This window comes from Eulemur rufifrons, chromosome 7 (genome assembly GCF_041146395.1).
Source record: "Eulemur rufifrons isolate Redbay chromosome 7, OSU_ERuf_1, whole genome shotgun sequence".
Lineage (NCBI taxonomy): Eukaryota > Metazoa > Chordata > Mammalia > Primates > Lemuridae > Eulemur > Eulemur rufifrons.
Window position 1 is genome coordinate 257,301,733 of NC_090989.1, and position 27,463 is coordinate 257,329,195.

The 27,463-nt window shown below is 38.5% G+C and overlaps 1 protein-coding gene across 1 annotated transcript in view; it reads left to right on the top strand.

Annotated features, from left to right (window-relative positions):
- The first annotated feature begins 4,239 nt into the window (after positions 1-4,239).
- TMEFF1 (transmembrane protein with EGF like and two follistatin like domains 1) overlaps positions 4,240-27,463 on the top strand; it is an 81,959-nt gene continuing 58,735 nt past the window's right edge. The window contains exons 1-2 of the mRNA XM_069474484.1: positions 4,240-4,823; positions 24,761-24,870. Of these exons, the coding sequence (XP_069330585.1) occupies positions 4,628-4,823; positions 24,761-24,870 (306 nt within the window). The 5' untranslated portion in view covers positions 4,240-4,627. The remainder of the gene's footprint in view (positions 4,824-24,760; positions 24,871-27,463) is intronic.

Genomic DNA, 27,463 nt, shown 5'->3' on the forward strand with positions numbered 1-27,463 from the left:
TTGTGGCTCAGTCCAACAATTATTCTCTTCCACTAACATTAGTATTATCTGTCTCCCCTACTGGACCAAAAGCTCAAAAGCTGTCTAAGAAGCAGAGACTTTGTTTTGTTCACTGCTGTTTCTCTGTATCTAGAACACTGCCTAGATCATAGTAGGTGCTCAGTAAATATTGGTTGAATCAATGAATGAAGTTCTAAACAAGTTGACCTTACTCGTACAACACTGGCCAGCATTTAGACCCTCTTACTCACAGCCCCTTTGCTTGTGGTGTTCTTCCCTCTGCCTGGAACACTCCCTCTTCGTCTGGTTAACTTCTACTCATGGTTAGCACAAGCCTCACTCCTTCAGGGAAACCTCTCTGAGATTCCCTTTCGTAGCATCCGTTAACAATGTTGCAATTTGACTTTCATTTGTATAACTGCTTAATTAATATGTGACTATAAACTTTCTAAGAACAGGCGCCAGGTCTGTTATACTTATTCTGGTATGTATTTCCGGGTGCTAGTAGACCTTATGTAAAATTTGCTGAATGAATTAAACTTTTCTCTTTCTCTCTCTCTCTCTCTTTTTTTTTTTTTAAAGATTTCTCTTTCTAGAAAGTGAGGTCCAGTCTCTTAAATTTGATCAGAGGTCGATTTGTGCCAGTGCTACATCATAAATAATCCCTTTCCCGTTTCTGGGTCAAGCACTGCGACTCTCTCCTATGGGGCCAATTTGTCAGTCCCAAAGTGTCTTATTACCGTTTATCAGGACTTCATTATGCAGCTAGACCCTCCAACAGAAGATCCAGAAAAGTCAGGATTTTTGTGGGACTTCGAGTATGAAATGGGATTTGCCATTTCCTCCTATGCCACCCTTGCTCCATTTCTCACACTGAGTTGTAACTGTTAAATTTTCAGGTGTCTCCTCCCCTCCCACACAGTAAGGCAGGATTATTTCTTGCCGCCAGAGGCCATTATAGTCCCTAGCATGCAGGGAATGCTCATAAGTGTTTCTCGAAGGAATGCAATGTTTTCCATGAGTGAAGCTTTATTGAGGACAGAAAGCAACTCACAGGAGAGGGCACTACCTCTGTCATTTTTATTTTAAAACATGAGCCAATAAATCTCTTTTTGTTTACACTAATTTGGATTGGGTTTTCTGTTACTTGGAACTGAAAACATTCTGACAGAGCATAACTAGTGGTATTCAAGTATAGGCTCTCCAATAGATTTTTGTTCAAAAATATTCACTCTGTATTCACCTCTTCTTAGCTCCTTAAGAAGAATATACTTCCCTACCCCTTGTCTTCAGGCTTAGCTATGGCACTAGTTTTAGCCAGTGGATGTTAGCAGACATGTACAAGCAGCAATGTGAAAAATGCTAGCATGGTAGGGCATGCCCGCTTGCACCACTGCTATCTCCATGACAAGAGTGCCTCCTGGGTAGCTGTTGCCCCTTCAGCCAATGAATACTGGTAGAGTGAACCAGAGCTGTCCTGCACACAGGAGCCAAGCCCACCTGGACCTGCCTTGTAGCAGAGCTATTCAGCCAGGCCTGGCCTAGATCAACCAGCCAACCCCCAGCCAACCCCTATAATGCTTATTGTGGCATGTTGCTGAGATTTGATGGTTGGTTGTTATGGAGTAATGGCTAACTGATCAAGGTTTTCCGAACTTGACAGTGCATTTGAGTTACCTACAGAACTTTAAAATAAATAAGAGATACTCGAGCATCAGTCAGACTGTCTGGAGTGATGTTCAGAAATCTACATTTTTATTAAACTCTCGGTGGTTTTTAAGTAGTGATTCTCATACCCTTTTGCTATCTGCCATTTTGGGGTCACCAATATTAAAATATGTCATGGGGATTGTATTAGATCACCTTTAAGGTCTTTTTTCCTCTCTGAGATTGTATGATTGAAGTCAGAGAAATACTGTTTCTGAAATAGAGTCCTTTTCAATTTGAAAACTTTTGAGAAATCTGCACTGAATTTTTCTTATCTAATTTGGAGAAAGATGCAGATGTAAATTAATTTGTGATTTATGGCCCTAGGAATTTTGGCTTTTTATTCAAGGGTTGTCACCTCTTAGTATTTTTCTGGGTTATGGTCAGCAGTGAAATGAAAATTCAAGGTAGAATACTGGGGCTGGGAGAACCAAGACACAGGTGAGGAAAGAAGTGTGGGAGAGGTCAAGCTTAGCAGAGAAGCCGCTGAAGGAGTGATCTGAGAAGGAGCCTTCAGCTGTGGCTTAGGAGTCAGGAACCTGGGATCACACTTGGTTCAGGAAAGCCAGAAGTTTAATTTTAGTTGCAATAATTGCCTTGTCACTCACTACTAACAGTTTGGAGGTTTGAGGCAAATCTTAATAAAATGTTAAAAAATGTGAATTTATTTATAGAAAAAGCATGACGAAAGTATAATTTAAAAGGAAGTTGCTTTTTCAAATTATAACAATAAAATATTTTCATTGAAAAATTCAGATGATACAGAAAAATATAAAGGACAAATACTTATTACTCATAAGCCCACCTTTTAGAGATGACTACTGATAATATATTGCTGCATGGTCTTCTTGACTTGTTTGCTATGAGTGTGTATATTTTAGAAAAATAGGATTTTCTTATTACTTAGTATCCCGCTTTTTTCTATGTCAGTAAACACTAACGTAATCATTGTTAAAGCTGCATAATATTCCATTCTACAAAGAGGTATCATACTTTATTGAACTAGTCCCCACTGATGGACATTTAGGTTATAAAGGCTGTGATGAACATCCTTGTATATACAATATTTGTGTGCTTGTCCAATTATTTCTTTAGGATAAATTCCAATAAGTGGAATTTATATATTGAAGGGTAAACCCATCTTAAAGATTTCTGATACGTAGTCAAATTGTTCTCCCAAAATGTATAAACTAATAGTGCTAGGTTTGTCAACGCTTTTAACTCTTATGAATCATTCAAAGCAAAAAAAATTTTGTGGTTTTAATATGCCTTTTTTTTTTTTTTTTAATAGAGATGAGGGTTTCACTATGTTCCCCAGGCTGGTCTAACTCCTGGCCTCAAGCAGTGCTCTGGCCTCAGCTTCCCAAAGTGCAAGGATTACAGGTGTGAGCCACTGTGCAGGGCCTAATCTGCCTTTTATTACTAGTCGGTTTAAATCTCTTGCCATGTATTTATCTGTACTTTTTGTGAATAAGTGTCAAGCTTCCCATTTTTCTATTATTTCAACTTTTTCTTCTTGACTTATATTACCTCCTTATATTAAGTATATTGTTTCATATTTACATTGAAGATATTTTTCCTAATATGGTTTGTTTGTGGTGGCTTTTCACACATTTCTTAATTTTATGAGCCAAATTGATCAGTTTTTCAATGAGATTTTAAAATTCCTTCTGAGGTGGGAGGCAGCATAATGGAATGAAAAAGGCAGAGGACTTTGGGACAATTCAGTCCATGATCTTCCTACCTATGTCCAGGTGACACCTAGCAGGATGTGGTAGGAGGAGCAGTGGGCTGGGAGTCAGATCACTTTAGCTCTCTGTGTCCCAACCTCCTCCTCTGTAGAATGGAGATAAGAATGAAAACTCCGTTGGAAAAAGAACTGGAGAGAATGCACGTAAAGAGCTTTCTCCAGGCTTTGTATATAGTAAATCCTCTCTAAATCTCAGCTCTTATTAAGGGGAGAGAGCAATATAGACTTTTAAAAACTATCTTAAATTCAGTGTATGCGAGTATGTGGGAATGAGGTGGAGGATGAGGATTCTAGAAATTTAGCCATTCACCCAACATCTCTGAGCACTGCATAGCTGGAGTCAAAACTTGGGTTCCAATCCTGGTCCTGCCCATTTCTTGGTATGTGACCTTGGACAAGTCACCTTTACCTCTCCGCGGCTCAGTTTCTTCACCTAGAAAACCGATACATTATAGACCACCTGCCCTTCTCTCCTAGCCGGGTTGCTGGGCGAAGGAAATGCTTCAAAAACGCCCACAAAGGGCGGCAAACATGTCTGTTACGGTAATGCTCACGGAGCATCCTCGGCGCCGCGCAGCCCCGGCGGCGGGACAGAGGGGTGTCTGCGACCCCGGCCCCGCACAGCCGCCCGGCCGCAGGAACAATAGCTCCCCTGGAGGCGGCGCCGGCCGCGGGCGGGGGCGGAGCTGTCGGCTCGGGCGCCGGGGGTGTGCGCGGGGCGGGGTCGCAGCCACCCCTCCCGCCCGCGGCTCCGTCACGCGCCCCTCACCGGGCGGGCCGGGGTCTTTGTGACGCGGTGGCGACAGCCGCGGACACAAAGGGAAGGCGAGGAGGCGAGCAAGGGGCTGGGCCCGCCCCCGCCCCGCGACCCCCGCCCGCCGCGCGCGCGCCCGCCCGCTCGCTACCACAGCCTCGGTCCCCCCCACGCCGGCTCGCACCCTCGCGCGCCCGCGACCCTCGCGCGCGCCCGGACCCACCGACTCCGTCCCGAGCGCGGCGGGCCGGGCCTGGCGGGCGTTGCGGGTGTGGCGGGGATGCCGAGGGGCTGCTCCCAGGCTCGGCGGCGCGGCTGCTAGGAGGCGCCGAGGCAGCGGCGGGGCTCTCGGTGCGCGGCTGGATGCCCCCCGGCCTGCGGCTCCCTGCGCTTCCCGCCGTCCAGGGGCGCCAGTCATGGGCGCCGCTGCCGCTGAGGCGCCGCTCCGGCTGCCTGCCGCGCCCCCGCTCGCCTTCTGCTGCTACACGTCGGTGCTCCTGCTCTTCGCCTTCTCTCTACCCGGGAGCCGCGCGTCCAACCAGCCCCCGGGTGGCGGCAGTGGCGGCGGCGGGGACTGTCCCGGCGGCAAAGGCAAGAGCATCAACTGCTCAGGTAGGAGCGGCCAGAGCCGGCCCCTGGGGCCCCTCCCTCTGCCACCGCCTCCCTCCTTGTCCCCGCGACCAAGCTGGGAAAGACCCCGGCGTGGGGGTCCCGGGGAGCCGGGCCCGAGGGCGAGCGAGGGCAGGGGGCAGGGCGCGAGCGTGCGGTGAGGGTTTGGGGACGGGCGTTGGGGATGGGGAGTGGCCCTGCGTGCGTCCGTGTGTGTCGAGTGCCTGGGCGAGGGCGGCCCGGCGTGTTGTGAGATGCTGAGCAGCCGGCCGGGGCTCCCGGTGTGATCGTGGGTGTGCTCGCGGGCGCGCGTGTTTGTGTTGTGAAGGCTCAGGGGAGGGCGGGCGGCCCCAGGCAGGGATCGCTGTGCGTGTGTAGTGCTGTGGTGGGAGCCGGTGAGGGGCCGGGGGCCGAAGCCAAGGGATTGACCATGTGCTGGGATCTCAGGGGGGTAGTGTGGTTAAAGGGACCGGGTTGCCCTGAGGACGCGGGTTGGCGACGTAGAGTGACTGTGTGTGTGTGTGTGTGTGTGTGTATGTCCTTTGGGTTCAGAGGTGGGATCGACTCCGGGTCTGTGGATACGGGCAGGAGAAAGTCCCAGGGCCCAGGAAGTGACCCCATGTTTTTGTGTGTTGTGTGTGGGTGAAGCCTGGGGCTCTCTCACTGAGGAGGAGGGATGGGGGTCCTGGAGTGAACCCCGTTTGTGTGGATTCAAAGGGAGGAGGCTGGTTTGGGAGTCATCCTGTGTAGGGTTTGGGTATAGGAAGAGGTAATTAGGTCTCAGGGAGTGCCCTTGTGTAGCAAGGTGTAACCCTGGGTTATTAAAGTGGTGTGGAAAGAGAGAACTGGTTCTGAGGGAATGATGCTCTGTGTGTGTGTGTGTGTGTGTGTGTGTGTGTGTGTGTGTTGCTGGAGGGCCTGGAGATTGGCAGCAATGGGAGCAAGGGAGTGACCTCTCCCCTCTCTCCAAGGCCTCCTGCCTCCCCACAGCTGTTGGAAACAAAGAGCTTGCTGGGGCTGTAATGGATGATACTGGGGAGGAGGGTCCTGGGCAGTAAAGTTCCCTTTTCCTTTCTAAAGGGGTCCCAGAGGAGCCCAAGGATTCAGGCTCTGGGGCAAGGAGCAGCATGCAGGTCTCCCTTGGGGCGGGTGGATCCTCCTGGAGATGTCCTAGCAAATGCTAGTGATCCTAAGACACGTCCTTACCAACTTGCCTTTTTATCAATTCTCAATCCTCCACTTGTCTTCTTACAACCAAGGAGGAGTAGGGGAGGAATGATGGACATCAGGCCACTGGGGATCTGCTGGCCTGCATGCTGGCCAACCTTTGTACCTTTGGGCTCCTGAAGGGGCATTGTTTCTGGGCGAGTGCAGAAGGAGCAAGAGGGCCTCAGCACAGATGCTTATTCTACCCTAAATGAAGAAAACCTTTGGCCTGCTGTTTAGGTTTGAAGGCCTAAAATCTTTTGATAATTTTCATATGGTATATTTTATGAGGGAGGAGAGGTTTTGAGCACAGTAAACAGTGGTCTGTCCATTAAAAGCTTTTCCATCCATGAAATAACTTTTATTTTTCTAATGTTAAGTGGAATATGGGATAATGCTTTAGTAAGTAGTCACACTTTAAGAATAAAAACCGTTTGTTTATTAGAGTCCCTTTTTTGTAACAAATATTAGTTATCAAACTTGTAAGTGATCACACCATGTCAAAATATTTTACGGGCTAATGTGCTGTGGCTATTTGTTCTTGCTAAGCTAATTTGTCCTTAGCAAAATATAGTGTATGTGGATGGATGTTTTTTGCATATGCTTTCTTACTCTTTAGTGCATAGTACAAGTTTTAAGAAAGGAAATAGAGGACTGGAAACCCACATGGTGTGGGAAAAAGGGGTTAAGGCCCTTGCTAAACAGCTGTGTAATTTGGGGCAAGTTACTTAATTTTTCTTAGTTTCCTTTCTTTTTAAAAGAGAGACTTGGATTTAGTAATATCTGAGCCTTCTCTCAAGGAATATTTATTCATTGATATAAATGTCAATAAAGCAGACTGATCTGATAAAATGTTTCCTAGTGCTAAGATATACTTGAATAACTCTGGATCTAAAGCTAGATTAGAGTTTTAACTAAATGATGTTTGTAGATTCTTGTTATAACTGTTTCTAGGACAAAGACCTGGGAATGATGCATATGGAAAAAATATTTTTTAATTGCTGAATTTGAGAACCACAGTAATCCAATCTGGACATACGTATCTATTAATGCAGTTTGAGATTATGTGTAGGCTTTTTTGTAACTTTTATTACCTAAGTATTTCCCATACAAACTGAGGTTTACTCTGTCATATATTTGAGTTTTAAAATCTAAATGCTGGCCATGACTCCTTGCTGATTTTCATTTTTGGTTTTGGACTATCATTTTAGCCTCCCGTGGCCATTCTGGAGCTGAATCTGTGAGGCTTTGTGTGTTGGGTCACTCACAGCTTTTTGGCACTTGCTAATGTGAAGAGCAGGTCTATGGCTTTATTAAATTAAAAAGACATTATCTAGATCGTGAAAAAGGGTGAAATGAAACTCTGTGGTATTTTACTGGAGGCTTCCCACCAAGTTGGTTGATGTTGATACATTAGTCAACCAGATGTTCAACCAGCTACGCATCTTCTCAGTTGAATTTAACAGATTTTCAAGCTTCTGCTGTTCAACATTTTCCCATTTTGTTCACCAGCCTATCATTAAAAGAGTCTGTCAGATTGTCTTGTTAGAATCAATATGTATATGTATCATCCTCCCTTTTTCTATTTTACTAATAGTAATCCCATTAAAAAGCAAACGTTGTATAGCCTGCCTTAATAAAGAGCTCATGGTAACTTTCTCTTTTTACTGTATTCAAAAACTTTTTTACTCATTCTGGAATTTTTCAGCAGATAAATGTGGCAAGTTTACTTATAGATGTTTTCCTGGATCTGCATTTCCCCTTTTTTTAAATAAGTGAGGATGCATTCTCTCATTTCTGGTCTTCTGGCACCTTGTCAAGATAGCCTTAGATAATTAGCGGTAGTTTTTAAGTCAGATCTAAAAGTTTTTTCGTTATCATGGAGTGTGATTTGTTTGGATCAGAGGAAAATTCTTTTGAGTTAGTTCTGTATTCCCTTACTGTCCACTATCCATGCTGCTTACTTTAGATGTTAGCTCCCTTTTATCAGAGTTCTAACCTTCCCAGCTTGAAGATCATGCTCCTTGATGACACAGAAGCTGAGTCTGCATTGTCACTGTCATCTCTTGATATTACAACATCTTCCCTAAGCAGTGGGCCCTTTGTTTATCTCTTCTTGTTCTAAGCAAGCCTTTTTTGTTGTCTTCTTGGCCCAGTTCTCCACTCATTATGGACTTCAGACTTATTTTTAAAATCTTTCATTTTGTATCTTTTTATTTATACTTATTCTTTTAAAATCTAACTTACCAGAAAGTCCCTTGTAATCCAAAGAGAAAAAAGTTTGGAAATACATGACATATGTGAAGAAAGGTAAACTTTGAACTCAGGAGACCAGGAGGTAACTAACATTGGACGTGACATTTTCTCTCATTTGTAACATGAAGATGGTCCTTTTTGGCTAGAGTCTAGGGTGTTTGAGAACAAATGAGGCTAAATGTGAGGCATTTCTCTCTTAGGGAATGTGGTTAAAGAGGCAGAAAAACATATTGAGAGACCAATAAGTGGCATTTGGTGATAGACATAAGGTGGAGAATTTGAACTAGGTTTTAAAAATGTCACAGAAGCTAGAAGTGGGTTCTCTGGATTGTTAGATGATGGTAAGAATAGTATAAATGGATGATATAAATGTCAGATGAAGTGAAGTGCCTTGTTAGTGGCAATTCAGGAATCTGGGGAATAAAAAGTTTTTCTAATTGGTGTGGAATCTTGGTCAGGACACTTTTCTTCTAGACCCCTAGTATATAAAATGTGGATAATAATTTATTTAGTGAAACTTGACAGAACACCTGCTTATTGTAGTCCAGTATATTTATTAATAGATGTTAAGGAAACTCTATGAGAGGCCTTCCCTGCCCTGAAGGGCCTTATTATAATCTAACAGATAGCCTATTGCAAATATATACAGTGGAAATTTCTGTTTAACACATCTGGACTTGCTTTTTTCCCTCAGTCAGCAAGCATTTATTGAGCACTAATAGCATTGTAATTTTTTTAGGATGTATAATTAAGTGGTTTTTTAGTATACTCACACAGTTGTACAACCATCACCACTAATTCCAGAAAATTTTCGTCACCCACCAAAAAAAATCTATACCTCTTAATAGTCACACCACATTAGTCCCTTCCTCCAGCCCTTGGCTACTACTAACCTACTTTCTCTCAATGGATATGCCTATTCTGGATATGCATGTAAATGGAATCATATGATGTATGTTCTTCTGTGTTTGGCTTCTTTCACTTAGCATAATGTTTTTAATGTTCATTCATGTTATAGCATATATCAGAACTTCATTTTTATGGCCAAATAATATTCCATTGGATGGATAGACCACATTTTGTGTATCCATTCCTCCATTGATGAATATTTGGGCTGCTTCCACTTTTTGGCTATTACGGATAATGCTGCTATAACATTCATGTACAAGTTTTTGTGTGGACGTATGCTTTCAGTTTTCTTGGGTACATACATAGGAGTGAGATTGCTAGGTCACATGGTAACTCTATGTTTAATATTTTGAGGAATTGCCAAGTTGTTTTCCAAAATGGCTGCACCGTTTTACATTCCCACCAGCAATAGATGAGAGTTCCATTTTGTCCACATGCTCTCCAACACATGTCTGTGTTTTTGATTATAGTCATCCTAGTGAATGTGAAGTTGTATATCAATGTTTTTTAAAAAAAATTTTAAGTTTTTAATTATTATGGGTACATAATAGTTGTCTATGTTTATAGGGTACATGTGATGTTTTGATACAGGCATACAGTGTGTATTAATCAAATCAGGATAACCAGGGGTATCCATCATCATCTCTGAGCATTTATCATTTCTTTGTGTTAGGAATGTTCCAGTTCCACTCTTTCGGTTATTTTAAAGCATATCTTAATTTATTGTTGACTATAGTCATTTTGTTGTGCTATCAAATATTGTTCATTCTATCTATCTGACTATATTTTTGTACCCATTAACCATCTCCACTTTATCCTCCCTTCCCTGCTACTGTTCTCAGCCTCTGGTAACCATCATTCTACTCTCTGTCTCCATGACATCAATTATTTTTAATAATTAGCTCTCACATATGAGCAAGAACATGCAAGATTTGTCTTTCTGTGCTTGGTTTATTTCATTTAACATGTTTTCCAGTTCATCCATGTTGTTGCATATGACATATATATGATGGGCATATATATGTTGCATATGACATATATAAAAAAGAATTTCATTCTTTTTTATGGCTATATAGTATTCCATCATATATATGTACCATAATTTCTTTATCCATTCATCTGTTGATGGACATTTAGGTTTACTCCAAATCTCGGCTATTGTGAATAGTGCTGCAGTAAACATGGGGGTGCAGATATCTTTTCAATATACTGATTTTCTTTCTTTTGGATATATACCTAGCAGTGGGATTGCTGGGTCATATAGTAGTTCTATTTTTAGTTTATTGAGGAACCTCCATGCTCTTACTCCATAGTGGTTGCGCTAATTTACGTTCCCACCAACAGGGTACAAGGTTCCCCTTTCTCTGCATCCTCACCAACATTTGTAATTGCTTATCTTTTTAATAAAAGCCATTTTAACTGGGGTGAGATGATATCTTGCAGTTTTAGTTTGCATTTCTCTGATGGGTAATGATGTTGAACATTTTTTCATATACTTGTTGGCTATTTGTATGTCTTCTTTCAAGAAATGTCTATTCAGATCTTTTGCCCGTTTTTAAATCAGATTATTTGATAGCAATGTGGTTTTGATTTGCATTTCCCTAATGACTAACATTAAGCATCTTTTCATATACTTATTGTCCATTTTGTATTAATATATCTAGTTTGGAGAAAGTCTTTTCACTTCTTTTTCTGGGCTTGATTTTGACATCTTGGATTAACCATTCCTAGTTAACCATTACTAACCAGTTCCCTCAGCAAGCATACAGATACTCAAACTGGTAGGTTAGCTCTAGTTGCCTGTGTAGCTTAGCTCTAGTTGCCTATGTATCATTTGATTGCTCTGCTTGCCAAGAAAGAATCAGTTGTGTTTGTTCTCAAACTTATTTATACCAGTGCTGCTTGTGAGTATAACTTAATAAATCTTGCCCAAATCGATGAAGTATGAATGCAAAAAGAGTTGTTTTTATGAAATGGTTTGGAAAGACTTGATAGAGGCAAGAAGCTGAAAGAATTGCCTTTGAATGAATTAGATTGTGGAGACAACTGAAATAGAGTGGGGAAACCCTGTAAATTTTTGGAAGGATTTCCCAGAAAACGTTGCAAGTATTTTTAAGTCCCTGTTCTACTTAAAAGGAAAGGAAAATGGACATGGTAGATAATGGATTAGGGGTGTGGTTTATCCAAGAAAGTGGGGAGCTGCATTTAGCAGACTTAAAGAAAAGATCTTGGTGCTACATTGAGAAGTGAATGTATGTTTATATGTTTGAAGTTAAAATATGTATCATTTTAAAATGATTTCTTGCCTTAACTGACTTTTGATTAATTGATCAGCGATCACTGTTATATGTGAAAAAAGAGGGTTTCCACTGTATAAGGTGCCCTAAGGAAGATACAGATAAAGTGTCACAGGAGTGAATAGTTCTGATTTGTAGGAATCAGAAGTGGTTTCCCAGGTTAAGTGGCACTGGAGCTGGGCTATATAGGGATAGTAGAACATCGACTTGAAACACCAGGCATATTTTTGCCTGAGGCCTTTGCTGTTGATGTTCCTTTAGCCTGGAACCTTCTGTGCCAGTTACTTATCCCCTCAGCTCCTTCAGGTCTCTGCTCTAATGTCACCTTCAATGATGCCTTAAAATTGCAGCTTTCTTGGAGTCTGTCCCACCCCAACCTTCCTTCATGGTTTTTTCTTGCTCCAAAGCACCTTTTCCTGTGCGGCCTACTATCCATATACTATACATAAAGTAGTATCTGTCTCCTTTGTGTGGCTCCAAGAAAGTAGGGATTTTTGTCTGTTTTGTTCACCACTGTATCGACAGTGCCTAGATTGGTGTTTGGCACAAAGTTAGGTACCCATTACCTATTTATTTGTGGGGTGGATTAATGACTGAATGAACACAGAAACCGAGGAGAGTTGGGAATGATATTCTAGGCTGAGGAAATGTCTTCAGAAAAGGCACAAAGGTGGGAAAGAGAAGGGAATCTTTGGGAATACTAGGTTGTGGGGAGTAAGGCAGGAGATGAGTTACACGTTGCCACTGTATTAGTGGAAGGCCTTCAAGGCCGATCTGAAGATTTGGCATTTGCTCTAAAGACAACAGGAAGCTTTTAAACAGCTTGAGTGACATTGTGGTTTTAGAAAGCAAAGTCTGGAATCAGTGAAAATGGAATGGCGAAGGGAAGAGACTGGCAGCATAGTGAAAAATAAAAGTGGAAATGGGAAGAATTGAGAGGACTTGGACAGTGTTTTAAAAAGTTGCATTGATTAATATTGAAAATCTGGAGGTTTCACTAAAAAATATGGAATTCTGTCTTCTCTTCTAAACTTGGAAGTATTGGCAACATTGGACTCTCACTTCCACGTCCAGAAGGCAGTCAGAGCTGTCTCATGAGGCATGAGCTCTTCACTTTGCCAGTCTTCATCCAGCCAGCCTCTATCTCTCTGGATCTCCTGCTGTAGGAGGTGGGGTGATCCAGCCAGCCTCTATCTCTCTGGATCTCCTGCTGTAGGAGGTGGGGTGAACCTGGCTTTGCCAACGTGGGCCTTACTGGGGGGAAAGTTTTAATTTATGTTTCGTTTTAGTTCTATACTTTTTATTTTTTGTTTTGTCATCTCCTGTTAATGAAATAGTAAAGTCTTTGATTATGATATAGGTTTATTTTTCAATTTTTTAGTTTTTCTTATATTTTTGTTATTCGATTTATGACATATACATTGAATATTATTTTGTTTCATGATTTGCTGTATTTTTCACTTTTGTATAGAGTAGATTTAAAGTATCTCATGAAGTTATCATAGTATTCACCCTTTTCTGTATTTGTTTTTGTTTTTTTAGTTTTTAAGTGTTGGGATGTTTCCCAATAGAGATATAGATTATTCTGTTTTTACTGACATTCAACCCATTTACATTAAATGAGGTAATTAATATTTGTGCTACCTTCCATCTTTTTTTGTTTTACCTTCCATCTTTTTTTTTAAGTGTGCAATCTGATGTTTTTTAGTGTAGACACAAGTTTGTGCAACCATCACCACCATCAATTTTAGAACATTTTCATCTCCCCAAAAAGAAACCTTCACATTCTTAAGCACTTACTCCCCAGTTACTACCCCAACTCTCCCAGCGCTAGGCAGCCACTAACTTTGTTTTAGATTTGTCTATTTTGGACATTTCATATAAATGGAATCATACAATATGTGCCTTTTTGTAATTAGCTTCTTTCACTTAGCATAGTTTTTAAGGTTGATCCATGTTGTAGCAGGTATCAGAATCTCATTCCTTTTTATGGCTGAATAGTATTCTATTGTCTGGGTAATACCATATTTTATTTATCCATTTGCATATCCATTTATCTGTTGATAGACATTTGGGTTTCCACTTTTTGACATTATTAATAATGCTGCTATGGAATTTCATGTATAAGTTTTTGTGTGGACATACACATTTAATTCTCTTGGGTATATACCTAGGAGTGGAATTGCTATGTCATATAGTAACTTTATGTTTAACATTTTGAGAAATTGTCAAGCGGCTTTCCAAAGTGGCTGCACCATTTTACGTTTTCATCAGCCATGTAAATGAATGTTCCATTTTACACATCCTCACCAATACTTGTTATTGTCTTTTTTGTTATAACCGTCTTCATTTAAGTTCATGCTTGCTATTTTCATTTTCCCTATGTGTGTGATTTCTTTAGTGGAATTTAAATTTTCAATTTTTTTAAGATGAATTAGGAGACAACTTCAACCCATTTATCCCCATACTTTTTTTCACATTGTTAGAAACATTATTTTAACAACTATTTTCTTTATTCCTATTATTCCATTTTTACCTTTTCTCATGGGAGACATGAGGCATTTGGTAGCTTGGCATACTTCTCATTCACTTTGAAATTCTGTGCTAAATCTTAAAATTCTCTTAATATTTGCTTTTAGTTTATTAGGTGACTTAATTTATTGTTAATACTTTGTTACTATTCAAATCCATTTAGTTTAAAAAAGTGTCATGTATTTTCCATGGCTCAGTTGTCTCATCATTTTTTCAAAAGTCACTTAAAGGTTCTAAAGTTGTTAACATATTCTTCTGCCTTCAAAGACTTTGGCAGGTATTATGTTTTCAACCACAGCTCTGTTTCTCTCATTTTTGTGCAAGTATTCTGAGTCTTTCTTTTCTATGATTTAAAAAAAGGGGGGAAAACCGCATACTTTTTTGTTATAAAAGCAGTGTATGGTCTATGTACAAAATTTGGGGAATATGGAAAAGTATAAAGAGGAAATCTGTGATGATTGTCATTCTCTTTAATCTGTTAATGTTTATGTGAAATTATTTCATTTTATAGCAGAAAAATTTTGAACTTTTTTTGATATAGTGTTTTGCTTTGGCATTTTCTGTTTATATTGGAGCCACTGTTGTTCACAGGTCAGATCTCCTTTTGAGATTTTAAAATTCAGTTTATTTTGCCTTGTCAGCTTTCATCTAATATTGTTTTGCAAGTGAAGCTAAACTGCTGACATTGCTTTGTCAGTTCTGTTGTTTATAGCCTAATTGATATATTTAGATTCTCTATTGTTTACAAGTCAGCTCATTCTTTGTTTTAGTGTCCTGTATTCATTTTTCATAGCTTTCTTTTTCCTCTTTAAAGTGGTTTGAGATATTTTTTAGGTGGTATACTTGTGTTTACCATTATTGTTTACTTCTTCAAGTTTATACATAAGTACTTTCTAATTCCCATTTTATTAAACCTAGGTTTTTTGTTTTTTTTTTTTTAATTCTTCACTATTTTACAACAGTTTGCTGGGGCTTAAGGTTGCAGCAGTGTCTTTTTAAGTTTGGTTTTGGTGGTTTCAGCCAAAGAGGATCAATATCCTTTATAGTTTCTAGTGCTCTTTTGTAAGGATCTTTTTTAATCCTTGTAGTGCTATGAGGGATCATTATACTCATTTTTTATTCCAGAAACTGGGATTTCTCAGATGTAGTGCTTGGCCAAGATCATATAGTTATTTAATCAAATAATTAACCCCAAGTCTGGAACTCTTTGTAGTGCATCAGAATTTTGTGAAGTCTTTTTAAAATTCTCTTTTAAATTAGTTAATGTCAGGTTCTTCAGTGCCAGTTTGCAGGTTGTGTAGATTTATGTCTTTGTGGGTGATTTCTCTGGGTTCTGGCTACTTCTCTTCTACTCAGTGTTACAGACACTAAGGAATAATGGTTAGAAATAGATCCAGAGGACATTATTCTTGTGTTTAGATTTATTATTGATTTTTAAAATATTTTGATGAAATATATTGAATGTACTTACAAAATCTTAGGTATCCAAATATGTGTATGTTGCAAAATGTAAGTGGGATTATAAATATATATATGGTTTTATAATCTGCTTTTTTTCCCAACTTCACAATAGGTCTTAGTCTTCTTTCCATATCAATATATGGTTTCTACCACATACTTTGATGTCTGCATGTTATTTTATCAATAATTTAATTAATTTCCAACAGATGGACACTTACGTTGTTTTCTATTTTGCTGTTATAAAAAATGCTGATGTTAACTGTCTTGTATATATATTTCTTATGTTTTTCTTTTGTTATGTGTCATAATTTCTTAGAAGTAGAATTCAGTAAAAGGATAAAGACAATTAAAATTTCAGTACGTATAGACACATAAGAGGTTGTGCCACTATGTACTCCCACAGTTGGTTTGAGTGCTCATTTTTCCACACCTTCCCCAGAACTGGACTAATAAAATTGTAGCTAGCACTTATTATGTGTCACACTCTGCTCTAAACTCTTTCCATATCATTAATCCTCCATCAACATTTTGAGATAGATATGGTTATTGCCCCCATTTTACAAATGAAGAAATGGAGGCACAGAAGTGATAAATTACTAAGGTCACACAGCTGTTAACAGGTAGAGCCAGGATACTGAACGGGGTGATCTGGTGCCAGAATATGCCTCTTAAAAAGCATGTTATAATGCCTGTTCATTTTTTGTTTGTTTGTTTCAATTTTTCCAAAATTTAGCTTGATTGTTTTATATGATTTTTAAAATTATTTCTAGTTTTTATTGCGATAATTCTCGTAACATAAGATTCACCGTTTTAAATTGTATAATTCAGCGATTTTTATACATTAACTATATTGTGCAGCCATGATCACCATCTACTGTTTAACTACAGAACGTTTCCATCACCCCCCAAAGAATTTCTGTACCTGTTAACAGTTGGTTCCACTACTCCACCCCCATCTCCTGGCAACCACATAGAGACTTTCTGTCTCTATGGATTTACTTATTCTGGATGTTTCATATAATATAAATGGAATCATACAATATGTGGCCTTTTGTGCCTGGCTTCTTTCTTGACTTAGCATAATATTTTCAAGGTTCTTAAATTCGTATAATTGTTTCATCTGATTTTAAAAGTAATACAAGGTCATTGTAAAACTGACACAATTCAGAAAGATACAGGATAATGAATAAAGTCTAAATTTCACCAGCAGATAACTGTGGTTTGTATTTTGGTGTATATACCATCCAGATTTTTAAATAGGCATTAAAATAGCTGTTTTATACATTTAAGAAAATCTGCCTTTTATAAAAACTTGATGTATCATGTCAGGAAAGGTAGAGACTTTTCATCATTTTTAATGACTGCATCGTAACAAATTCAGTTTCTGAGCCTGTGAGAGGGAAACACAGGTTTGCCAAGCTAGTGTCAGAATCTCAGAGATCGGAAACAGGAAAGGGGGATAGAATACTGCCTTTGGAGATCTTTGCTAGGACTGGATAGGTCTGGAAAGACCCTGGGAGCCTTGAATACTCAACTTGGGATCCAGGTCTTTTCTTCCATCTGATCTGCGGTAGTTGTCCTCCCTGTCACCTTGCCTGACATGTCCTGACACAGGTATTTAGAATTGAAGTAGGCAGCAGGGAAAGATCTCAGGTGTGGGGGTGGAGGATTGACAGGAGCAAAGTGTTGCTTAACAAAGGGTGGTTGGCAGTAGTATGCAGAATGGAATGAAAAATATCAGAGTCAGATAATTGTGTGGCATATGTGAAATTTCTTTTGTTAAATATAGCTTAGAGAAGTTTTAGTCATCTCTGCTGTTGATGCTTTTTAATATTAATGTAAACTGCTTTTGGTTTTGTATCATGAAATATTAAGTAAAGTTTACTTTCCCCTCATATCTTTATAAAAATAAAAGATAACTAATGTAGTATGGTTAATTTAGTAAACAAGTTGAAGAGAATTTAATTTCTAATTCTTCTGATTTGCTGGGACTTGAAGTCAACATCTGCTAAATCTGTTGCTTGATTTTTACCCTGAAATGTATTTTTAGTGATTTGTGTCATTAGAACTACCCCTCAGATTGGTTGACAATTGAAGCCATATCTGGGGAAAGAAAGTAAGTGAATCTTTGTTGTATACTTACTTGTTCTAGACACTGTTGCTTTTAAATACATTATCTCATCTAATCATTACAATATCAAGGGAAAATATTACCCTGAACTTGGCCCTTATTGACTCCCAAACTCACACTTTGTCCATTATATAGCAAACTGCCTCTGGGTTGTGTTTGAAATCATACTGACTTTTATTTTCCTCCATTAAATGATAACCAATATAGAAACTTGAAGAGGAAAAATCACCCATTGTTCAATTAGTCTAACACAATTGCTATTACTGGTTTTTGTATTGTCCTGGCTGCATTTTCCTAAATGTGTTTTTTATATATAATCATATATAATATGTGTATAGTTTTGTGTTCTGCTTTTTCACTTTTTATAAGCATATTTCCATGTTACATAATATTCATCTTTAAATAGCTGTATAATATTCCATGGATGCATCACACCATTTTCTGGTGTGGGATATTTTAAATGTTTAAATATTTTCACTGTTTTCAGTATAGAGATCATGGAACTGTTTCATAGGTAGTTGGATTCAGGTTCAGGAACAAACTGGGTTTGTTTTAGGAAACCATCCAGCTCCTGTAGATTGGATTGGTATGCTTTTCTGAAAAAGGGCAGGTTTTCCCAAATACTATTAACATCTAAACAATGAGTATAAACTCACTGAAATTTTGTTTTTAAGAACAAGGTGAAATTTTGAGCATGTCCTTTTGGGAGTTGATGAGGAATCAATTAGAGATGAACTAAAGATTTCCACATGTAAATAAGGCATTAGAGAACATTAATTTATAGGACTTTCCCCCGCAGTCCTCTGAAGACTGGCAAAAGCAGATGACATGGCTCTAATAAGGTTGAGAAAACCAGGTTTGAAGACTTGAAATAGTGGGTGTGATTGAGAATGCGAGAGATTGAACAAGATGAGATGACACATTGGAATGGCTGAAGGCAGAACATTTTTGTATATAGTAGGAACCCTCTTGTCTTGGTCCCATAAGATTCTGGTAGGTAGCTGGTTAATTGAGAAAGTTATTTAAAGTGGGAAAGTCACGAAAATGATTTATAAATGCAAATAGCATTTCATTTTAACTTAAAAACACAAATACATATTTATCAAATGATGTTTTGAAAGAGGGCCCAGAGTTTCTTTTCCTGTTTATTGAATAAACCATGTTTACAATGCATTGATTACAAGTTCCAGTTTTAATCCCTTTAAAAAGGAATTTAGACTTGTGGATGCGGAATTCTAAATGCAACTGCAGTTTTTTTTTTTTTTTAAGCAGCACACCTTATTCAAGTCTTTCAGTTGAGTTTTCATACAATGTCTAAACAATTTATTTTCATTCATATGAATTGTTGAAATCACATAATTCTAGTAACAAATAGAGTTGGCATAGTTAGGCTGGGTAACATATAACTGACTTCAGCAGGAGAACTGCCTAGTTGGAGCTAAAGTGTTCCAGAGAGTGATCTAGTAGCCTTGAGGATTCTTTGTGCCATAGGCATAGGTCTGTAGGTTTTACAGGGAGCAGCACACTTTAATCTGGAGAGTTGATTAAGTTGGAGATAAATTGGAAGAGTGCTGTTGACATGAACTAGGCAGTAGGAGAAGGAAAAAGGACTGAATAAATGAGAAGTCAGAGAGTTGGGGGATAATGAAGCCTTTGAGTTCGAAGGGGAGGCCAGGAGTGTCTACTGCTGTAGAAAGGTCAAGAAAAGACCTAAGGAAGACTTAAGAAGAAGGCTATTGAATCTTTAGAATAAGAGGTTGCATTGACCTTGAAGAAAAAGATTTTTAATAGGAAGAGGAGGAAGCCAGGCTTGCTGGAGGATAAGGCATTATTAAAGGAGGGGGCCCCTGTTTTGAGCCATGACTTGCCATAAACTTGAAGTTAATATTTAGGTCCCTCTATTGAAATGGAAAAATAGCTGCAATAATGTCCTGAGATCTTGGAGATTGCTGCTTATTTGACTCATTTTCCTTTTAGTGATTGTGTTAGGGAATTAAATGTAAAGCTAACTCACAAGATCCCAAGAACTACCTTTGGTTTAATGGAAGGGTGGTAGAAAAGTCATATCATTCTGGAGGGCTACTAGGTCTCATTTTGAACTGTAGCCTGAACCTAGTTAGTGGTGCCAAAAGTTGGGAATTTTGGCAGCTTAGGTTCTTAGCAAGCAGGGTTCCTTCCTCTAGTGTATATTGTTTCTGAGCTTTGCAACATTAATGAAATACGAGACAAGTTTTACATTTAGAGAATTGTGGGACAGATTTGCAACCGGGGAAAAATATTTTTGTTTTGAGCAACTTTTATGAGTGCTTCTTTGTGTAAAATATTTCTATTTGGAGAATTGATTTTTGAGGGCCTTAGTAATGGCTCATCCATGCTGCAGAATTACCATTTCAGTTTCAGGAAGGCAGGTGTGTAATCATCATCATCATTGACAGGTAGTAGAGTGTCCTCTTGATGCCTGGAAATATACAAGAATACTTGAAAGCACATTCAGAAGATGATTCCAGAATAGATTCCTTCTGTACTGGGTTTGAACTAAGGCAGTGGTTCTTGAATGTGGTAGGAGTCAGAGTACCAGGAAATCATGGTGCTTTTGATAAATTAATTTTACCATGTTGACTGTGATGCAGCACAAAGGTGTTTTTCAAAGACTTTTGCTTAGAAATATTTATCTGACTTAAATTTACATACAGTCATTCTATTGGGGATTGTGTTTACCTGCATGTGTAAGTGACCTGGCTCTAATAGAGCAGATGACATAACTTTAATAAGGTTGGGAAAATAGTGGCTTATATAATATAGACTTTTTAAAAAATGTATTCATTTATATACAGTATTTCCTGTAACGGTTAAGTCTGGAGGGATGAACTCTACACTTAGGTAGGATGATTCTATGATTTTTCTATCTTTCTACTCTCTTGCTTCTATCTTTTCTGCGCTTTCATCTTTATGCAACCTTAGACAACAGGTTTACTCTCCAGTCAGGAAAAAGAATGAAAGAATGAAGGAGGAGGGGCCTGTCCTCATATATGAACTATGGCAAACGGAGCTGATAAATAAACAGGTTGTTTAGCTGAGTACCTTGTTTCCCTACACAAAATTGGGGTTCTCTTACTAAGTAAGAAGGGGAGAATAGATCCAAGGTAGGCAATTAGCAGTGACTTGCCACAATTACAAAACAATTTAAAATATGCTTTCATGAGCTTGTGACATTAATAACTTTGTGTTCTTATAAAACAGTGTTGGAACGTTTCTATTAATATTCTTTACTTATTTGTTGAACGTTGGTTTTCTTGATAGCCTGCAAGGAAGTAATCTCAGATATTTAAATTTTAAGAAATATAATGAAAAAAACCCTTAAAATGAGAATTTTTTACATTGATTTTTTTTTCTTTGCAAATGAGAAAATAAAATTCTTATTTGACTTTAATTAAGGTACACCCCAGTCTAGGACAATGATTTTCCGAAGGAATACGGTTTGGAAACCACTGATATTAATACTATTTGTGTGTGCTATTAGATTACTTTGTCCCTACTTTGATTTATATTGTTTTCCTAGATAAAAACATTTTCTTTTTTATCTTTTAATATTACTCACATGTTGTGGGCAGTTAAAACATTCTTTATTTTAAAATGTCTTTTCTAAATTCTTTGTAATGATCCTATGTTAGTTTTATTATCAGAAAAAAAGCCTTGTTGATTTTTCAAGGTCAGTGCAAGTCTATGGTCTGAAACCCTATGTGTCAGATCCATTTTTGTCTAGTACTTCTTGAAACTCCTAGAGCAATCGTAGACTATATGACACATCCCCTTAATTATAGCCTATATTGAATTCATCATAAATTATTTCATATGCTAGCAAGATCATATGCTCCCTGTTATATGTTTTTCTGTGTGTCTCAAATTCTTGGCATAGTATTAGATACACAGTAGATCCTTCATAATTGCTTTCTGATCAACTAAATAATCTCATTTAACACATTAACACACATGAAAATAGCATTGATTTGATAGTAAGATAGACATAAAATAAAATATGACTAGTAACCAGAATAATCAAAATTTCATGACATTTACCCTTGCCTATGAATATAGGACCTCTGTCTCTCTCATAAATGTCCCCCCCTCAAGTTTATTCTTGGAGTCACCAAAGCATGTGTCATGTGGGCTAACTAATGCATTCTAGCCACTGCCATATGGCACCTGTCTTTTTTTCCTATCATGTTTGCTGCCCCTGCAGTTGCACATTGGTACCTCCTGCCAGGTAACAGAGGTATACTCCTTACCTGACTCTACTTAATCTCTTTGGCCTTGTGCTGTCCTGCAGGTGTGCTGCTGATATGCAGGGGCTGTTGAGGTGCCCTATCACCTATTCTCCCTTTGTATTATGTATTATCTTGTCATGTGAGCATCAAACCAGAGCTCTTTATATCTTGTCACTTCAGAGTTTTTAGTGAAAGCCATTTTTTAGTTTTTGTTGTGGCCCCTCTGTCTCTGTCAAGAGCCCTCAGCTCTTGGCGCTGGGCTGGGGAGCAGTCCAAGTGATAGACACCATCACTCCTCTTGTCCAAGGCTTTGTTTATTGGACCAAGCATTTCTGCCTCAGATGATTATTCTCCTAAATATTCCTTAGTCCCTCATGCAAACAGATGCCAGGTCACCAAATGTGTAAATCTTGGTGGCAGGGAGGGTTTAGGGGTTTTAGCTTACAATCCACTGTACCTATAAAATATGACAGGTAAAACATTACAACTCAAAAGAATCACAAGCCAAGGTAGCAAGTTTGTAACTCAGCATGATTTAGACCCACAGACAAAATAAAAGCTTTACTTATTCTTTTTTTTTTTTTATGTCTGATTGTTTTATAGATTGTAATAGAACCTATTGTGAACTTTAAGCCTACAAAGAAAAGGAAAAAGAGAAATGCACTATATTTTGTTTTCAAATCATGCAATTCTTATTTCTATGACCCCTAAACTTGATTAAGCTTGTAGTTGAGCAGAGATAGTATGCATTCTTACCCTCTTCTCAAGGTAGTTCTTTATTACTACTTAGTTATCTTCCTTGAGTCTGAAGATGTATATTTGACAGTAATTTGAACTGGACCCTGTGGAAATTCCTAGCTGGAGTGTAGATGAGTAGGTAAAAAAAAAAATCCCCCTACACATAGGATTGAACCTCAAGTCTAAAGCAGATGATGGAGGGGAAAGGGAAGCAAGAGCTTTTGCAATTTTTGCTGGGAGATGAGGAGAACCAAGAACATAAAGCCTCCACAGCCAGAGTGAGAAGGAATGAAAAGATGATCTTCTGTACCTGTAATAGTTTGTGTAACAGTGAGAATAACAAAACAGCTATATTAGTTTTCTCTTGTTTTAAGTTTCCACTCATGTCTTTTTTTTCTTTTACAAATGTTTGAACTTTATAGTAATCCTGTTCTGTGAACCTGAGGTCATTTAAGGAAATGAAAAACATTTTTTTGAAACCCACATAGACAGATGCTTGCCCTAGTGCAGTGCTTGGTTCACAGTGATTACTCAGATAAGTACTGTCATCTTCTTGGGTCTTCAGGTACTATACTGCCAGCTCATCAGAGGATCACCTGGGAGAAGGAAACCTAACACACCATTGCAGAGCAGTGAAGCAGAGACAGGCTATGAAATGTCACTAGGACAGTTATCACTAGACTTGGAATCTCCTTGACTTGGTCTACTGAGTCGTGCTTTGACATCTAGAAATAAAAAACAGTCAAGACTGGGGGATTGCTGGAGAAGTGCTCCCTGAGATCCGTTTGCCAAGATACGATCTAGAGATGTGGAAGAACTTGCTGTCTTCAGAGTCTTTCAGCTATTCAGTGGCAGAATCAGAAGTAAACTAGGCCTCTCTGTTCCCAGACCCATATGTTCATCACGACACTGGGGTGAAAAACAGTCATTTGTTTATTCTTTATGTAAGTGCATTTGTTGTTGTAGCTGTCGTTCCCAATGTGGAGGGTAGGAAAATTACATTGCAGTGATTTTCACCCAATTCCATGTGATTGACAGCTTTACTTCACACTAACCTTGAAGCAATTTATTTGGTTTCTGAGAAAGTTTAATTTGATGCTTCCAGAGCAAGACTGACAGTGTTGGAGCAGGAACAATATGACCGCAGAATTCTAGTATTGTTTTTTTTTTTTTTTAATTTAAATAAAAAAATTTTTTTGAGACAGTGTCTCACTTTGTTGCCCAGGCTAGAGTGCCATGGCGTCAGCCTAGCTCACAGCAACCTCAAACTCCTGGGCTCAAGCAATCCTCCTGCCTCAGCCTCCTGAGTAGCTGGGACTACAGACATGTACCACCATGCCCGGCTAATTTTTCTATATATATTTTTAGTTGTCCATGTAATTTCTTTCTATTTTTAGTAGAGATAGGGTCTCGCTCTTGCTCAGGCTGGTCTCGAGCTCCTGAGCTCAAATGATCCACCCGCCTCGGCCTCCCAGAGTGCTAGGATTACAGGCGTGAGCCACCATGCCGGGCCAGAATTCTAGTATTGCTGATTGACTCTGCTTGCTGTGGTAGAATCAAGTCAAATCAGTTTATTTAGAGTTTTAAGTCTAATAAGATTTTGAATCTCTTTAACTCTGTGTACACAAATGCTCCACATATGTCATTGTATGAAATTCAAGTTCACTATTATTTTGTACTTAAAATAGTTTATTTGTCTAGAGTGCATAATGATCACCTGAAATTTATTCTGAGTACTAAAAGAATTAAGATTACTTTTAGTTATTCTTATTTGTTACCCTTAAAAACAGCTCACCAGAAAAATAATCTAAAATGCTAAGTGAGAAATAGTAAGATAATTACCTTACAGTCTTGGTAGGCCAAAACAGAAAAATTCCGTAGATTTACTTTTGGAAATTATGTTAAATCCAGAAATTTTTAGTTTTATTTTGGTTTGTGTTACATTTAGGTATATTATTACACAGAATTCTCTTTGGGGAATACTGAACATTTGTGTCTTATAGAACTTTTTGTGTACTATGTCTTATTATTATACTTGTGAATGGGGTATTCAACACATTTTAAGGATTTTTCTTTTATTTACCTATGTACCTGTGGATTCAAAAAGCCAAGTGTATATGTGAAACAATTTTTCCTCTTTTGCAGAATTAAATGTGAGGGAGTCTGATGTAAGAGTTTGTGATGAATCATCCTGTAAATATGGAGGAGTCTGTAAAGAAGATGGAGATGGTTTGAAATGTGCATGCCAATTTCAGGTGAGGAAACCAAATTTTGAAAAATTTTTTATTCTTCATATTTTATAATTCTTCCTTCTTCAAATTAAAAAGCTTAAAATACCTTGAACCCTACAATGAATTTGGGTTCACAGCCCACCAATTCTTTTTTGTCAGATGACACCTTATGATTTGTACCTTCCATGCTACTTGCCTGGAATTAAGAGGACAGATTGACAATAATAATAGATGTGAAAATGCTTTGAAAAAAATATTGAAGTTCTATTTAAATGTAAGGTATAATTGTCACTGAAAGGAAAGAAGGTACAGGTTTCAGTAGAGTCTCTCATTTAAAATGTTGGCGTCTTTTTCCTTTTCTTCTCCTTCTAGTCTGTCTCTTTCCCTTCCATTCTTATTTGTTGCTGTTTCATCTCTTCAGACCAAAGAACTTGACTGACTTGGAGCCTCAGGGTAAGTCAAGGTTAGAGATGGAATAGAAAGCAGAACCTCAAACTGAGAGTGTGAATATCTTTGTTTTTCAGATGCTCTTTTAGTTGTGCTTCTATTGTCTAAAAAAGTAAAAGAAGGGAAATGGAGTGTGTTATATTTAAATCTTCCTTTTTGTTTATTTTCTATGATTAAATTGTAATCTGGCTTCAGCATGTTTCTCACAAGACATGGTCTCTGATTCAGGATTTAAGATGAGACACAGAAGGAACTAGACTATTTTTTACTCATGATTTTGTTCTAAATGTACCCACTGTTTTGGATTTTGAGGGGAAGAAAGGGTATAGAAATGAGAAATAAAAGCATAGGAGAGTTAATATTTCTGGTAACCATATTACCCCAGGCAAATTTCTGTATGATCTCAGGTAATTTTCTCTGCATCAATATTCCATCTGAAAAGTGAAGGCACATTTCCTCCCTTTTTATGTTACTGTAATAAGAATCAAAATCAGAACGAGAGCTTGCATATGAAACCTCTTTGAAAACTATAAATGATCATGTTTATTTTCCTTAAAAGAAGTGGAGAGTTTAAATAAATGAAGAAGGATAGGTAGCCATACTCTTGTCCAGCCAGACAGGTTCTTTGTGTTTGAAAGGGACTTGACATTCGAATACATAGAGTTATGGGAGGGTTTCTCTTGGGCATTTTCATGATAGTCACTGTCTGCCAAGGTTGCTTAGGTAGCTTTTGGCAGGCTTCAGATCTCTGCTGCCTTTTGGCTGGAGACATCAGTTCTTTGCCATGAGTGCCTTTCCACGGGGCTCCTTGCAAACATGGAAGCTGGCTTTACCCAGAATGAGATGAGAAGTCAGTGATAATTTGAACTGTTTTTCCCCTGTATATAATGTGTTATTTTTCTCTGGCTGCTTTCAAGATTTTTCTCTTTATTTTGTGTTTTAGCAGTTTGACTATGAAGTTCTTTGGCATAGTTTTAATTTATCTTGCTTGGGGGTTGGCTGAGCTTTTGCAATCTATAAATTCATGTTAGTCATTAAATTTGGGAAATATTTTGTCAATATTTCTTAAAATATTTTTTTCTCCCCATTCTTCTAATCTGGTGCTTCACTGACTAATTTTTTATTTTTATTTTTTTTGAGACAGATTCTCGCTCTGTTGCCTAGGCTAGAGTGCTGTGGCATCAGCCTAGCTCACAGCAACCTCAAACTCCTGGGCTCAAGCAATCCTACTGCCTCAGCCTCCTGAGTAGCTGGGACTACAGGCACGTGCCACCATGCCTGGCTAATTTTTTCTCTCTATAAATTTTTTTAGCTGTTCAAATAATTTCTTTCTATTTTTAGTAGAGACGGGGTCTCGCTCTTGCTCAGGCTGGTCTCGAACTCCTGACCTCGAGTGATCCTCCCGCCTCGGCCTCCCAGAGTGCTAGGATTACAGGCATGAGCCACCGCGCCCAGCCCTTCACTGACTTATGTTAGACCTTTTGATACTGTCCCAAGCTCCCTGAGGCTCCTTTCATTTTTTTCTTTTCAATATTTTTTCTTCCTGTTCTTTACATTAGATAATTTTTGTAGACCTATCTTCAGGTTCACTAACCTTTTCTTCTGTCATCTCCATTCTTCCCATCCAGAGTTTTTCATTTCAGAATTTTCATTTCTAGAATTTATAGTTTCTATTTATCTATTGAGATTTCTTGTCTTTTTGTTCATTAGAAGCATATTTGCCTTGAGCATAGATATTATTTCTGCTTTAAAATCTTAGTCTGCTAATGTCAGTATCTGGGACATCTCAGATATTGACTCTATTGATTGTTTTTTTCATTTGACAAAGGATAGTATTTTCCTGTTTCTTCTTATTAGAGTAATTTTGAATTTATCCTACACATTGTGAATGATACGTTTTAGAGTGTCCGAATTCTGTTAGGTTCCTTTGAAGAATATTGTTATTTTGAAACAGTTAAATTGGCTCAACTCAAACTGCAGACTCTGTCTTCTCTGTGGTGGGCAGCAACACGAATACCAGTTCATTCCTTTTAGTCTTGGTGGGGCTGCTTAGAGTCTGCTCCATGTATAGTTCAGGGATCAGCAAGAAGTTTGCTCTGAGTTTACACACAGAATCTGGGACTCCCCTCTGACTTTTCTCCTTTCTGGGATTTCTCTCACACCTTCCAGT